We start from the raw sequence: 15,963 nt of genomic DNA on the forward strand, positions 1-15,963 counted from the left end.
TCATGTGGGGTCAGAGGTCAGGCCGAGCATCAGGCCACAGCCCCCACTGCCTTTATTCTGCTGATGCCAGAAATAGCGCTGAGGAAATGGAAATAGTGTATACATACCAACTATGAGTTTCAGGCCACCACCCTGGGGTGCAGATTTTAAATGAAATCCCTGGGTCTCAGGAGGGCACCTGAGTTTGTCTTTTTAACCAGTGTGTTAGTCTGTTTTGTGCTACTATAACAGAATACCTGAAACTGGGTAATTTATAAAGAACAGAGGTTTATTTGGCTTACAGTTTCTGAGTCCGGGAAGTCCAAAGTCCATCTGGATGGTGGTGACAGTGACCCAGAGGTCTCACATTGCAAGATGGTGGAAGCAGAGAGAGAGAGAGAGAGACAGACTGACTGTCCTCTTCTTTTAAAGCCCTCAGAACTACGCCCCAACCACCATTTTTAATCCACTCACTACTGCAGGGTCCTACAGTCCAATCACCTCTTCAAGGCTCCACCTTTCAACTACCATAATAGGATTTCCCACCCTTCTTAACAGTCACAGTGGGGACGAGTTTCTAATACATTAAACTCATTTTGAGCTTTAGAGAGTTTTGGGGGGACATAGTTCAATCCAATACAATCAGCATCCTAAAGTTTTACTAAAATGCTTGGTGACCAGCTAGGGATCTCCAGGTGTGTACCATGAGCTGTGGGGAGCAGGAAGAACAATTTTAGACCCTTTGCTTATTTTTTTTTCCTAACTTAAACCTATGCTCTCCTAGGGTTTAATGGCAGACCTCTGCATGTCTTTTCCCTCCCTGTGGTGGGAAGTCTCAGGGCAATGAGGTTCTTGCAGGATGTTGCAGAGGGTGCTGGGCTGCACCAGGTGCTCTCTGGGTGAGCCCCTTGTCAGCCACAACCTGGTGTGAATGTGAGGACCTGTGAGGTCTGGCAGGAATCAGGCCAGAACATTTGGAAATAGGGATTTGTTTCCTTGGTGTTAATGCTGAGTCCCTCTCCAAGTGTGTTCTGAGGGGATGGCGGCCAAAGGGTGCTGGGGTGCTTACTTTCCTGAGAAGTTGGAAAGTGCTACCTGTTCACTGTTCTGCACAGGTTCTGAGGGATGTGACAAAGTAACATGACAGCGTGTGTGCTCTCCACCTGAGTGTTCTGGTGAGGTGGTCGTACACTGTGCCCTGAGGGGGTTTGTTCCCCAGAAAGTGTGGAGCCAGCTCTAATGACAGTCTACCTGGGCAGAGGCTAGGAAGGCAGGACAGACAGAGTGACAGGGTCAGGTGGAGGACAGTGACAGGTGGAGATGGAAGGGGAGTGGAGGGAGACTGAAAACATCATGTCCTAGCTGCTCCGGGTCTGATGTGTCCCCTGAGCACTGGATGCATGCAGCCCACTGCTGGGGGGCTCCACGTGGCTGTTGGTGGTTGTCCTACGTGGAGCACTCCAAGTTGGGCTTCTCTGCTTCCTGGCCCTCCCCAGCCTCTCAGGAGCAGCCCCACCACTGTTTAGGACTCATCTTGTACCATCCTGCTTTCAACACCCCCATCTTCCTCCTGCCTTCCTGGTGTCGTGGAAGTGCAGTCAGGACTCAGGTTAGACTTACTGTCATGGCCCGAGGAGGACGTGCTCAGGCCAGGCCAACCTTGGTCCTGCCCCTGAACCCTCCCCGTTCAGCCACTCTGCCCCCAGCTCATTCCCTTCTGCCCCTGGGCTGTGGCTCTTGCTTCTTCATCAGATGGCAGGTCTCTTCCACTGGGTGTTGCGACCTTTCTCATGTGTTATCCAGTTGCATGTCCCCTCGGAGGCTGTCCCTGCCCCCGTCGGAGGAGGCTGCACCTCCTGCGTCTCCTCTTGTCTTGCTGTTTCCTTCATGACCTTCTTCACAGTTCGGAATTCTCCCAGGGTCAGCTCCGGAAGGACAGGAGCTTGCCCTGTTCCCCATATGGCAGGGCCAGTCTTGAGTCTCTGAGTCAGAGAGCTGGGGGACTAGCCTGTAGGCTCAGGCATTTGGTTTGGGAGCTGGAGGATGGTGTGATCCAGCAGAAGGACCAGCTAAGAGTCCTGCCTGAGAGGCTGAGCCGAGGAAAGAGACTTGTGCCACACAAAGTTGTGCAGAGGGTGGGGCTGAGCCATGGCAGGTGCAGGGAGAGAGGTCTGCCTCAGACCTCCCACATATCCTGGGTTGGGGGGCAGGCGTACTGAGGTTAAGGGATACAGATTTGGGTCAAGGGAAGAGGGAGGGACAGAGGGGTGGGCAGGAGCTCCTAGGTGGTGGTGGGGATAGGTAAAGGTGGTCTGGTGGTATATGTGGCCACAGATGAGTGGGGGCCCAGAACGGAGTAGTTGGGGGCAGAGAGGCCTGTGTGCAACCTGAGAGAGATCATGGTGGGGAATAGGCCGCTGTTTGGGCAGCGACTTCGTTTCTCAGATTGGAGAGAGGAAGAACTGACTAAGGAGAATGTGGCTCAGCATAGGCGCAGATGTTTTGGCAGAGAGTTATATGTGGGCAGTCGACCTAGCATGGGGGTGCGTTGTGACTGGAAGGACTCGGTGAGGGGGCTGGTGAGGAATGGGTGAGTTCTTGGAGTTTGAGGCCTTGGTTCAGCCATAACCTGTGTTTTTATTTCCTTCTGGCAGATTTATCACACGACCTGATGTCAAGCAGAGGAAGATGGCCAGTTTCCTGGACTGGAGCCTGTGCACATTGGCTCGTTCCTCCTTCCTGACCATCGAGGGGGTCATTGCCATGGATGGGACACTGCAGGCCCTGGTAGGCTCCGCCCTGGGACAGTGCATGGTGCTGTGGAAACAGCAGGGAGTTGTGCTTGCCCAAGGACTGTGGAATGTTGCTTACCTGTGGTTCCATTTTGAAGTAAATTGGAACATTTTCCACTGCTTTGGGTTAGTAACCCAGGGCTGGCATTGGGTTTTCTGCGCATTGCCACCAGAGGGCAGTGGTGTCCGCGGAGCCAGAGGCCTGGCCCTGCAGGGGCAGGTTTCTTCTCATCTGGTTTTCTCCTGCTTGGTATTGTTATAAGGTACTATTATTGGAACCAACTCTAATAAAATAAGGCAGGTGTTTTGAAATTTGATTTTGTTCAGATACTCAGGTTTGGTTGTTTCTAACATCTGTTTAAGTACATACCCTGGCACCCACCCAGAGCTGCCCGGTTGGTGACACCACCTCCTGCCTTTGGCTGACCCTCCAGCTTTGCTTGTCTATTGCATTGCCTTTTCTAGTACTAATGAGGAGAAAAGAGCGAGTTTAAGTTCTGCAGAAGTGGGTGGCTGAGGACCTGAAGCTCCTGGGTTAGCCTTCTCCTGGAGGGGCGCAGATAGCCCTCCATGACCCTTGGGTGTCGCGGGGACAGTGCCTCCCCTCTGCTCTTTCTTTAATTGTGGTGTATGAGACTGAGAGCAGTTCTGGTCCTTGTCTATGAGGCTGGGGAGGCGACGGCCTGCTCTGAGGAGAACAGAGCACTGTAAAGTCATTTGAGTGGAGGTGACTGAGCACAGCGTGATCGTGGGTGTCTCCCCGTCCGCCTACCTGCCTTGCCATCAGGGCTGGGTGGAGAGTGGGCTCGCAGTGCGATAACCCAGGGTGGCGGACAAGCTGCAGCAGGAGTGGGAGGGCAGGGCCACATCTCCTCGAACCTGTTTGCCGCAGCCCCTCTCATGTGTTCCTGGTGGTGAGAATTGAGAAATGTTCTGAGCATCTGTTTCCTTCCAGTTATGTCGCCATTGTCTGTGGGAAGGTCGTCATTCAAATGAGAATATTTCAAACATGTAAGAAAGAAACCTGGAAAAATAAAACCTTTCCTAAATTCTGTGCTCTGCTGAGGTGATGTCTGTTTTCTTCAGGGCTCCTTCCATCCACATAAACGTGTTATGTTATATAGCAGTTTTTAAAAAATTGAGATACAATTCACATACCATAAGTAATTCACCTTTTTAAAGTGAACTATTGAGTAGTTTTTAGTATATTCACAGTGCTGAGCAACCATCACCGTTATCTAGTTCCAGAACATTGTCATCACCCAGAGTGGAGCCCTGTGCCAATGAGCAGTTGCTAGGCCCCTGCAGCCACTGAGCTTCTCTCCATCTCTGGATTTGCATGTTCTGAACGTTTGCATAAATAGAATCATTCAAAAGGTGGCCTTTGTATCTGAGTGAATGTGGCTTCATTCACTGAGTGCAGTGTCTTCAGGGTTCATCCACGTTGTAGCTTGTGTCAGCGCTTCCTTTTTATGGCTTCATATTTCGTTGTATAGATTTTTTTTGGCTATTATGAGTAATACTGCTATGAACTTCCATGAAGAAGTTTTTGTTTGAACTTAATGTCTTCAGTTTCTTTGGGTATGTAACAGTAGTTTTAAAAAAATTTATCAGTATTGTGAATCTTTTTTTGTGTTTCTGAAATCTTTTTTAAAAAAAAAAACAAGAAAGAAACCTTCTGACCATGTGCCTGTTGTATTGATGAAATGCGGGGCACCTGCTTGTGCCGGCTTTTCTGGAGTTACAAGTACACATGCAGTCTGTGCCTTCCAGCTGTGTGTGTGGGGGGGTGGCTCTCAAAGAGGATTTTATTGCGATTTTCAGTTTAATTGCTGTAATGCAGGTCAGTGTGGGCAGAGGCTGGCCTCTAAGGGCACTAGGTGTGGGGGGAGGGGCACAGGTCACAGAAGTGTGCCCATGTGTACCAGTACCATTGGTCCATGGATCCTCGGGGGACGTGCATTTGTGTTTTAGGTTGTCCTGATGAAGGATGGTGGATTGAAATGGTTAATTTGAAGGATTGAATGTAAGTGGATTCCTGATTTTTGCCATGAGTCTTACTGGAAAGTCTCAGGTCAGGAGAACAAATGAAGGTCTGACAGAATGCAGCAGGGCCTGTTGATCCACGGAAGCTCTGCAGGGCAGGGTGTTAGACTGCCCCCAGTGTGGGTGCCGCTTCAGAGGGTGGGCACGTCTGACCTTACTCAGTTTGGTTTCTTAAACCACTTTTCGCCCAGTCAGTAATCCGCATTCTTTTTTTTTTTTTTCTTTTTGGCGGCTGGCTGGTATGGTGGTCTGAACCCTTGACCTTGATGTTACAACACTGAGATCTAACCAACTAAGCCAACCAGCCAGCCCTGGAATCCATTTTTGGCAGGCTTCCAGGGGTCTCCTGCAGTCAGCTCTTTGCCAGCCTGGTTTGGGAGTATCTCTTGCCTTCCCCATGGCTGCACTCACATCTGACAGAGGTCGGGGCTGGCAGGGTTAAGCAGGGCACCTTGACCATGGGGCTGGAGCCACTTGTGACTGCCCAGGACCTGCAAGCAGGCAAGGCCCCTGTGGGAGAGGCGGGTGCCTTGTGAGAGAGCTGTGTGCCTGCCACGTTCAGGCCGCCTCTGAGGGCTCACGGTGTGTTCTGGCCAGCTCTTCATGCTGTATCCTCCCTGCTCTGCCCCTGGGAGCTCAGAAGCCCTTCTCAGCTTGGGAAGGTTGTGGTGGCCACTTTTTGTCTAGTTTTGCAGTTGCGTTTCCCACAGTTTTTATTTTTATTTATTTTTTTAACTTTTTTTGATCATCTTGTTGCTTATTTCTGGATTGCCCCCAAGTTTTCTGTTTCTCCTTCCTGGGTGGGAGACACCCGATGCACAGATTGTGTTCAGTATACCCGGGGGACAGGCAGCCTCGCTGCCCCTGTCCTGACAGCTGCTGGAGTGGACTGGAATTCCTTTCAGTGGAATTAAACCAACCAGGAGTGGGAAGTGCTTCTTATTTGGATGTCTCCAAGCCCCACATTCAGGGGGAGAGAAGTTCTTTTTTTCCCCTTCCTTCTGGGGTATAAAAAGGTTTTCCCAAAGGCTTAAAAAAGCCGAGCCCTCTGCCACCCAGCTGGGCATGTGCTGGCAAAGGATGAGGCAGATGCGGCCCTCCCTGCCGTTTGGCAACAGCACCTCGGCGCGATCTGGAGAGATTTGCCCGCGGCTCGAGTGAGCAATCGTCTGACGCAGCCACTGATCCCTGGGAGGCGAGCGAGTGAAACCGCTGTGAGGCAGCGTCCCTGGCGGCCCCATGCCAGGCACATCCCTTCCCTAGCGCCGTGTTTCTCCTGGGAGATCTCCGGTCTTTCTCGAGTCATCTGTGCTGTTGCCTTGTCTTGTGTTGAAGGGACGGTTGGTCTGATCAAGGGCCCCTCAGCAGCAGGAAGCTGTCTGTGTTGGGCGCTGAGCGGGCGGAGCAGTTTCGCCATGGGCCTGTCAGACCTGAAGGCAGAGGGCGGGTGTCCTGTCGCACATGCTGGGACCTGCAGGTGGACTGTCAGGGTTTCATCTGTCTTCTTTGATGCACTTGGCTCTGTTCTCATCCACCTGTTCATTAGTGTGAGCTAGGCGAAACAGGTGAACTCTTTACAAGTACCATCGAAACCAGGGTTTGATTTTTATTTCCCTCGAAGCATAGTCCTCTTGCAGTGATGATTTTTAACACTTGTGGGAGGGAAACAAGTGTTTGGCAACTGAATTTCACTGGAAGGTCCCTTTGTTCTAGCTTTTAAAGACACCTCAACATTAGGATGAGTGCAAACAGAGGGGACTCAAGGAGGGAGACACCAGGTTAAAAACAGAAAAATGTCTTCATTTGAACGTGTCGTGTCTCTGCCCACTTCATGGCATCTGTGTTGTCTCGGCTTTTACCACTCAGATTTGGGGATTCTGACTGTCTGACATGGGTTTTTTCCCTCTGCATTCCCTGTAATGGCTGGGAAGGAAGCGGGCGGGAACTTTTATTGCTATAGACGGGCTGTTCACAATGAAAGTGCGGCAGTGTGATTAGTGGCAATAAAATGCTCTTCCGTTTACCAGATTGCGTCTCCCCTTCACAATAAAGTTTCTTTTATTTATTTTTTAATTATTGACAAAAGCAAAAGTCTTGTCAAAGGATAAAACAGCTACAAACAACAGCGTTAAAGCTAGGAAAGCCAAAGAACGCCAGCATCTGTGGTCCCACCCTGAGCCTGCTGCATGGGCACCTGTGAGGAGGGATGTAGAAGCCACTTGGATTTTTGTGTCTACTTTATAAAACAAAAGGAGTTGGACACCCAGTTGAGTGGCTGTGGACTGATTGCTTGAGGGCAGGCAGGAGGTCCCAGCAACGCAGTCCTGGATTCAGCAACCTCAGCTCGGCCCTGGCCCTTTGCTGACTCCATCTCTCCTGGAGACCAAGGCAGGGGTGAGGCGCTTTGCTCTGTGGCCACATCTGGGAGGGAAGTAACAAGCCTCTTACCTCAGAGGGTGGTGTGAGGCTAATTAGCACATGTCATGCTCTTTGAAGATGAAACGAAGCCAGTTGACTATCCTAAACATTTCTCATCTAGGCTTTGATTTCTTTTCTTTAGGATCCTTTGGAGAATAGCAACCTACTGTTTCCTTTAGGGTTCAGTGTGGCCAGAAGACACATTACCCAGATTGTCCTTTATGGTTGTAATGCTTGCTTGGAGGAGAGTTTTGGGTGGAGAAAATATGGTAAGAACCATTTGAACATACACACTTTTCAGGGTCGTGTGCTCCTGTAGAATTCAGGTGAAGTAAGGTACCTAAAATGATGCTTGTTCTGTTTCCTCATGGCTTTAAACAAACATGTCGAGCAGCCAACTCTGGTGCCATTTTAATTTCCGGTGACCAAGCGTTTTATGTGGGGCAGGCAGCACACTGGCGTGAGTACTGTGGAGACCTGAGAGGCACACTGTAGGCAGGCCTCCATGCTGCTGTGGTGATGTGTCCTGCCCGTGCCTGGAGGGGGAGGGACTTTGTGGGTCACAAGCCTCCCTTCTTGTTTCTAAGATGAGGAAACAAACACTTGAGGCTGGACAGTGGCCGCTTTGCACCCTGGCAGGTTAGAGCTTCAGGCTTCCGTGGCCAGAGTCCTCATCCCTCCCGGCCTGCGGCCTCCATGGCAGGCAACCCAGTAGCACCTCATGGCCCCTGCCCTTGCCCTCTCACCTGGCCTCATGTACACCTGGTTCATAGGTGCATGACAGCTGGCTGCCCACACCTCCCCTCTACCTTCCTGCTAATGTAGGTGTCCCTCAGGCTTTGGCTGCAGCTGTTGAATCTCATCCCTGACTCACCCTTGACCTTTATTTCCTGGTTTGTGTCCTTGGTTCTAGGGCCCTGGTTCTGTGGACCTGTTGGCTACACTTCCGGCTTCAGAACCTGAGAGTCCCAAATTGCAACTGCTGTCCTGTCTACTTTCCCTCCCCCAGCCCCATGTGTGTGGATCCTGACAATGACCAGAGTGCTCGTATGCTGCTGTCTTTGTGCACAGGGCCCAGGGCAGGCGTGTCCCATCGCCACAGCTTCCCTTCATTTGTCAGGGTACACCTGCCCACGTGGACTTGGCTCTGAGGTACTTCCTTTCCTGGCTCGTCATTTCTCACCTGTCCAGGAGGCCCTCGTCCTCAGGTCCTAAGGCTGGACTCTGCCTGTGCTTTGTCCTCACTTGAGTCTGTCCTGCTCTTGGCATTCTACCGATGGGAGCCAGCCTGCTGGTGAAGCATCCCTTCTGGAGGCAGTGGCCCCACCTCGCGGGGCTCCCGTGCACCCTCCTGGCCTGTGTCTTTCGCTGCAGCCGTGTACTGTCTCCACAACCTTCGGGCAGGGCTCTTTATAGAGCGGGAATGCTGCCACTTGAGAGAGCCAGGTGTTTCGAGGGCCCAGGACACATGGAGCGAGACAAAGCCAGGAGAAAGCAGCCTGCAGAGGCCCCTCTCTTCCAGGCTGGGCATAGTCAGGCCTCAGAAGGACAGATGTGTCAGTTCCTCCTGCCCCGTGAGCCCAGGAGGGCCAGCGGCTCAAGTGGGAGGGCGGTTGTGAGGGCAGGTCTTCCGAGTTGGGATCTGGTGCTGTCTGCCTGCTCGTGTGTCGGTTAGCAGCTGAACTGAGGGAAATGTGCTTTCCTTGGGATTGTTTTTCCTGCTGCTTTCTTAGAGAACTTTTGGGCAGTTGGTTCTTTGTTTTGAGAGTCGTTTTTTCTCATGAATGCCTTGAAATCCACAGCCTCCATGTGTGCAGAGCCATTTAGGTGGATGCAGCTAGTTCTGGTGGGGGCGCCTGGGCAGAGTGCCCTCTTTTCATTGTGGTCGCACACCTGCCATCCTGTGCCATTGGTGAAGGGGTGGTGGGACTCTCACAAAGCTCGTTCTGGTGTCAGGTCTCGGTTAGACATCTCATTGTTGGCCGTGAGGGGTCCGCAGGCGGGCAGGTGGCTCTTAGCTGTGGGTGTTCTTGGTCCCCGCGCTTGTTTCCGCTCTGGCAGTGCTACTCGGGGTGCTGGCCCCAGTGAGGACTCTTGCACATCTGCTGCCCCTCCTTGCGTGTCAGCGGCACCATCCTGAAGGTGTGAATGGCAGTGCAGCCTCATTCTTCTTGCTGCCCGATCTTCCTTCCTTGCCCCTGTGTCTCCTTTTTTTGGTCACTTCCACATGGGATGGCATCCCGTTTGCCTGAATAGTCAAGCCTACCCGCCTCTCAGCCAGTGGAGCCTCTCTTTTCTCTGGGGTCAGGGCCAGAGCATGCCGCTGCCTGCGCTGCAGTGGAGCTCAGGCTCCTCCCTCAGACTGAAGTGCCTGGGCCTGAGCTCCCTGCATCCCAGATGGGTATCCCTTCACGTTCCTGGGATGTCACTGCTCTGCACGGGCTGCTCCCCACCTCTGTAATGCCTCTCCCACTACCTCTGAGCCTACGGGTCACTCAGTTGACTTGGGAAATACATGCTATTTCATGTCCAGTTTGTCTCTAGGCACACGGAGATGCATGATCAATATTTTTTGGTATTTGTTGATTGATTGAGAAATGGTTATATTTATCTAAAAACCGTTAGAAATTGAAATAAGTGGCAATAATATATGTGTATATATATGAGGGACTGGAGTTCTAAATCTGGGTCTGTCTCTGAGACTGACCTCTTGTTTAACTGTTCATGGGTTTTCTTTCCATGTCATGGATGTTGCCGTGTGTGACGTGTTTTTGTTGCTGTTACGAATTGATTCCAACCCTTTTATTTTATTTTATTTATTTTTTTTAAAAGATGACCGGTAAGGGGATCTTAGCCCTTGACTTGGTGTTGTCAGCACCAGGCTCACCCAGTGAGCTAACCGGCCATCCCTATATGGGATCCGAACCCATGTTCTTGGTATTATCATCACCACACTCTCCCAAGTGAGCCACAGGCCGGCCCGATTCCAACCCTTTTAGATCTTTTAGCTTTTCTATGTTTGAATTTCTTGTATTAATGGTGATAATTAAAAACCTTTTTATGGTGTTTTACCTTGGTGTGGTAGTTTATGGTTTAAAAAGTGCTTTTGCTTTACCCTGATGAGGCTCTTGTGGGGTGGACAGGGGCTCTGTGTGCCTGGCTGAGGGCCACACCGAGGAGGTGGTCTCTCTTGAACTTGAGCCCAGTTGTGGGTCCCTGTCCTGAAAAGCTGGGCTGCTCAGAATAGAGACCAGAGGTGGGCCAAATGCTCCATGATTTGGGAGTTGTTTAAACTAGAACATCCTAATGTGGTTTGCTGTTAGATTATTCCATGGGCTGTTCAGAACATTCGAAAAAGCTGGGTGAGTGATAAAACAGCATGGTACACTGTTACGAGCAGATTCATTAAATGAGGTGAAAATGATGCCTGTAAACTACAGAGATAGGAAGCCGTAGTCATCTAGTGTTTTCTGAGCCTCTGTTTTGCACGCTGTGCTGCCTCAGTTTATACATGAGGACGCATACTGCATTCAGAGTGCGCTGGGTTGGTGCTGAGGACGCGGCGCCCTCCTGCCTCTGAAGGTAGCTGGCGTTTCCCTCACACTCTAAGATTAGGTAGAAACGCAGCACTTCGTTATGGGGAGATAAAAGCTAGATGTGATAATTCTGATCATTTAAACATTTTTGTGTGAAGTTAATTTTTATTTTTATGTTTGTATATTGAAATTCTTTATATTTGTTACACATTTATTTTATCAGAAATATATTTCTTAAAATTCTGGGTCCTAGCTGATTGTAATCAGCTGTTTACCCCAGCCACTGAAAACTTAATTTCAACAATTAAATTTTTCACTTCTGGAAATTCCATTTTTCCCCCTGATGTGTGGCTGTCCTGAGAGAAGGTACGAGCTTGCTTCTGGAGGTAGGCTGTGCCTCTGGCCTGGATGCCTCCTCCCCACGGTGGGCGGGCTCCACCTTTGGGACAGTTGTACTTTTATATTTCTTAGTGCTCCCCCTTTTTTGGGGGTGGCATGGCCCTTTAAGATGCCCCTCACTTATTTCTGCAAGCCAGCAAATGCACTAGAAATTGTCATTTTTCTAGGCTCTAGTCATGTTGAGGTAGGAGGGTTTTTCCCACCTTTCTGCTAGGAAGGGGAGCCTCGAGGATGAGTTTATGAGAATTCCTGTGTGAAGTGCCTTTGCATGTTCTGTAGAGGATGCGGCAAAGTTTCGGCTTCGCTGCCTCCCAGGAAAGGTCTGGCCCTGGGTGGGCCCAGGGCGGCACAGGCAGGGACCCTGGTAGAGTTCAGCCCAGGATTGGCTGTGCTGGCACTAAAGATCCTTTTCTGTGTTGATGTTTTGTCCGCCTCTTTGCGTGGCTTATCCAAGAGTGACTTTGTAACATAGCTACCCTCAGTTTTCCTGTCACGATGGGGAGTGAGGGGGTCGTGTTGTTTCCCATGAGGCTGCTGCTTAGTATTGGGACAGGAGTCAGGAAAACAGCAAGGGAGAAGCCTTGTTCTCCCTGCACCATATCCTGTCTACGTAGTTGGCATAGTTATAATTATATTGTGTCTTCCTGGGAGACCAGGAGCAGGGTTGTGCGGTGTTGGTGCCATGGTGCAGAGCAAGCATCTCGGTGGTCTGCTTGGTGTGGGTGGTGCTCACAAGCTCACAGGAAGGTAAAAAGGCTCCTCAGAAGCCTTGCCTTGCTAGCGAGAGCTGTGTCTGAGCTGCTGTGGTGCTGGGACCTTTCTCCCAGGGCCTCGGGTGGAGTTGCTCTTCTTGGCCTCAGTTTGGTAGTGCCTTAAGGGAGCCTCAAACCAGCATCTCCTGCTTGGCAGCAGGGTAGCACCACAGCCTGTGATTCACGTGGCTTGGAGAACATGCCCTGGGGAGGGGAAGCTGGTGCACACTGCAGAAAAGCAAACCTGGGTGGGTAGTAGTCAAAGGTGCAGTAGTTCACGATGATTACTGAGAAACTCGTTTTGTCTGCACCTCATGCTGTGCTGGTCTCCAGAACAACAAAGGCAGGCCTGAGGGTCATTTCTCGTCAGCTGTGTGGGGGTGTTTTTCTCTAATCTGTCAGTGGTATGGTTGCATCTACATAGCAGGTGCTTTTTAGCAGGTGGTTTTAAGTTCCTGTTATGCTTCTGTGAAAAGTGGGGGTGCGCCTCCCATTTCATGGCTTAGCGTATGAATTTCAAAACCATCCGATAATAGGGCATTTTCTGTCTGGCCACGTCCTCTTGCTGAGGTCCTCCATCCTCTGGCACACAGCTGAGCGCTGACTGGCACCGTGCTTTCTAGGGTGAAGTACGGTGAAGATGACCTACTTTTATGTGGAAGAAACAGAAACAGAGCCCTTGTTCTCACTGATTTTTGTTTTTTCCTTCTCATTACTTTTGCCCTCCTAAGTCCATTGGTGAGAGAGTCGGTAACTTCTGTGACTTTTCTCTTTGTGTATACTGAGCCCACATTTAGCCTGTGTAATACAGCTGGAAGTTGTGCCCAGGACAGTTTCCCTGTTAAGGTTGAGAGAAGCATAGGGATTAAAAGAATCAGCTTCTACCTATAAAAATATGGGTTGTTGGTTCTCACCTGCTCCAGGCAGTGGCCAGCAGCCGGGCCTCAGCACTGGTCTCCTGTCTGTGTGGGTGGGACAGCAGGGAGCTGGGCTGACATTGCCAGGCGAGGGGGGGCCTGTCCCATGCTGTCCGTGCTGGGCATGAGAAGCAATGCCTGCTCTCCCGAAAGCCCATTAACACTGCTAGTGCAGAGTCTCTTATCTAGAAAGTTGTCATACTACACTTTATAAGGGATTTGGTAAATAAAGAATGTTCATATGTGAGAACATTTTTGGCATTTTATAGTGTTTACATTTTTAAACTTTGGTCAGTGAATGAGAACAAAGAGCGCTTTAACCAGCTGCCGAGTGCTGTCAGTTGTTTCCCGAGTATGCAGTGTCCTTCCCTGCACCCCTCTTCTCCTAGTTTAGGTCCTCTTCTTGTCTTGCTGCCTAAAATGTTTGTTTTTCACTTTTCATCCTCTTGCATGTATTCTCCATGCTGCTGCCAGGATAATGTTTGTCAAGTCAGAATCTCATCGCGTTGCTGCTGATTACATACAGTACCCCGTGCCTTCAGGGTGAAATTTCAGTCCCTCACGTGCTTCCTAAGTAGGGTGTTGGTTATCTGTTCAGAACAATCCAGCTCAAAGCTTGTGACATAAACAATGGCCACTATATTGTGTGGGTGGATTTTGTGGGTCCTCCCAGGGCAGGGTGCAGAGGTATGGCCTTTCTCTGCCCCTTGGTGCCTGGGCCTTAGCTGAGAAGACTGCGTGTCAGGGCACCTTGAAAGGCTGGACTTAGCTGGGGCTGTTGACCATGGTGTCTCTACGTGGCTGGCCCTCCCCATGACAGCTGGCTTTCCAGAGGCTGTGTCCCAAGGGGCAGTGTCTGAAGAGTGGGTTCCTGAGAGACCCTGACAGAGGGCGTATGGCCTCTGGCCTGGATTGGAGGTCATGTAGCATTGCTTCCTCCTGGTTGTGTTGGTCAAAGCAGCCAGAAGCTTGCTGGGGGGTGGGGGTTGGGGGGTATGGGGTAGGTGTGAGGGATGGACATAGCTCCTGTAAATCCCAGTTCTGGGTGGGAGGAGTGTCAGAGAATGTGCCACACCGGCTGACTATCTAATTTTTATCCAAACTGGATATTTATCAGAGTAAAAAGGAGTTCTGTTAATCATAGTTGGGGCAACAAGCATCCAGTTCAGTGCCCTTTCTGCCCTGGCCCAGCAGTGCTTGTTCTGCTCCAGCAGAGCCAGCTGCCCTGTTCTGTGCATTTGCGTCCTCCTGCTCCTCCTCAACTGTGTCTGGCAAACTCCTGTTCCTCCAGCAAGAGCTGGCTGAAGTGACAGACTCTTTGTGAAGTTTCATTTTGTTTTCTGACTCCCCTAGGCACGGTCAGGCTTCTCCTTGCACACTGTGCGGACTTCATCGTCCCAGCTACCCCAGGGCATGGTTGAGTGTGGGTTTGGTGCCTTCTGACTGTCCTCCACACTCCTGTGCCTCTTGAAGGAAGGAACTGTTCGTGTAACAGCCCAGTGTCCTGCTCAACGAGTATTTCCTCTGTAAATTTATGACAAGGTTAAAAATCATTTAGTTGCATACTTGGATTTATGTCTAGTAAACTAGCTTTTAATTTTGTATTCCATGTAAACTAAATCTAGGGAAGAGTTCTTAGATAGTTTTTGGGCAAACAAGGAGTGTGTCTGTGTTCACTTGGTAGGAAACATGTTCATATCTAGTTCATATCCAGTTCGTATCTACAGAGAGAAAGGGAATTAAGTGTCCTGATGTTCCCGGCAAATGTGCTTGACAGGTGTGTTGCATCTCGTCCTTAGAGTGGCTTGAAGTAGGTGCTGTCGTTGCCTCCATTTTACTGACAGGGAAAAGGAGATTCGGAGGCCCTCCCCAACTCCCACATTCTGGGTGGCAGTCTGTGTCCTCCTCCCTGAGATGGCCCGCTTGCCCTCAGGTCCGTGCACAGTGAGTCGCTGCCTCTCTGTGGAGTCTGCTTCTCCAGTGCCGGATGTCGTGCTCTAGCTTCGTCGGTGGAGTTGCTGCCTTCACGCGAGCTGGCTCAGCCTGTTTATGCCACTCCCACCATCTCCCAGCGTTAGCAGGTATGTCACACTGGTCCCTCTGTGTCCACCCTCAGTAGCTGGCAGACCTCTGTCTCCTTGACCACCCACGCTCAGCTGTGCGTCCTCATCCCACTCCCCTTGTGGGAGGATCCCTAGAGCCTTTGCTTTTCCTTCCACCTGCCCCTGCCCACATCTACCTCTTGGCCACTGTCACTTGTACCTTCACTTGCACATTGTCCAGGCTGATGACATCTACATTCTGTTCTGTCTCCTTAACTAAGTCTTTTGAGCTTCGTCTTTAGAATTACTGGTTTGCATCTTTCAGACTCAACAGCATCCACATTATCATGAATAACATTGCTGGTTGCAGGGGTTTCATTTTCGGCTCTCTAGTCCCAGTGTCGTTAGGAAAGGGTGCTGTGCCTCTGGTTAATATCAGGTGGACTCTACTGTATAACATTCTCTTCGATCAGAATCCTGCCCTGTTTTTGTTTGATTCGTAGTTGGTCCATGATTTGTAGTTTTGATGTTCCTGTAGTTTGCTTATCTTATCTTATTTCCCCCCGCTTCATCAGTCCTTCATATAGTCTGCTTCTAATTTATTCTGTTTATTGCTTAGATCCCCTTCTGAGAGATTGTTTTCTGTTTCTGTTGACTCCATCTGGAGCCCCTCGAGGGTCCTACTGGCAATCTGGTCCTCTCCTCCTGCAGTCCCTTCATGGTCTGGCCTTGTGCCTCTTCTCACTACTCCAGCCTTTTCTAGACTCATTCCAGCTTCCAAAAATTGTTGAAAGTTTTTCTGTTGGATCTAGGGAGACAGTATTCAGCCTTTTACCAGTAAGTGTGATGCTAGCTGTGAGTTTTCATTATTGTGTTGAAGTTCTCTTGTTTTCCTACATTATTGAGAGCTTTTATCATGAAGGAGTGTTGAATTTTGTTACGTACTTTTTCTGCTTTTATTGAGGTGATCATGTGTTTTTGTTCTTTTTTTTTTTTTTTTTTTAAAAAGATGACCGGTAAGGGGATCTTAACCCTTGACTTGGTGTTGTCAGCACCACGCTCAGCCAGTGAGCGAACCGGCC

At 50.2% G+C, this 15,963-nt stretch overlaps 1 protein-coding gene across 4 annotated transcripts in view; it reads left to right on the top strand.

Moving 5' to 3' along the window:
- TBCD (tubulin folding cofactor D) overlaps nt 1-15,963 on the top strand; it is a 193,168-nt gene that overhangs the window by 21,439 nt on the left and 155,766 nt on the right. For all 4 annotated transcript variants that reach the window (XM_063080806.1, XM_063080807.1, XM_063080808.1 and 1 more), the window contains exon 7: nt 2,634-2,766. In XM_063080806.1, the coding sequence (XP_062936876.1) occupies nt 2,634-2,766 (133 nt within the window). The remainder of the gene's footprint in view (nt 1-2,633; nt 2,767-15,963) is intronic.

Source organism: Cynocephalus volans, chromosome 16, assembly GCF_027409185.1.
Source record: "Cynocephalus volans isolate mCynVol1 chromosome 16, mCynVol1.pri, whole genome shotgun sequence".
NCBI lineage: Eukaryota > Metazoa > Chordata > Mammalia > Dermoptera > Cynocephalidae > Cynocephalus > Cynocephalus volans.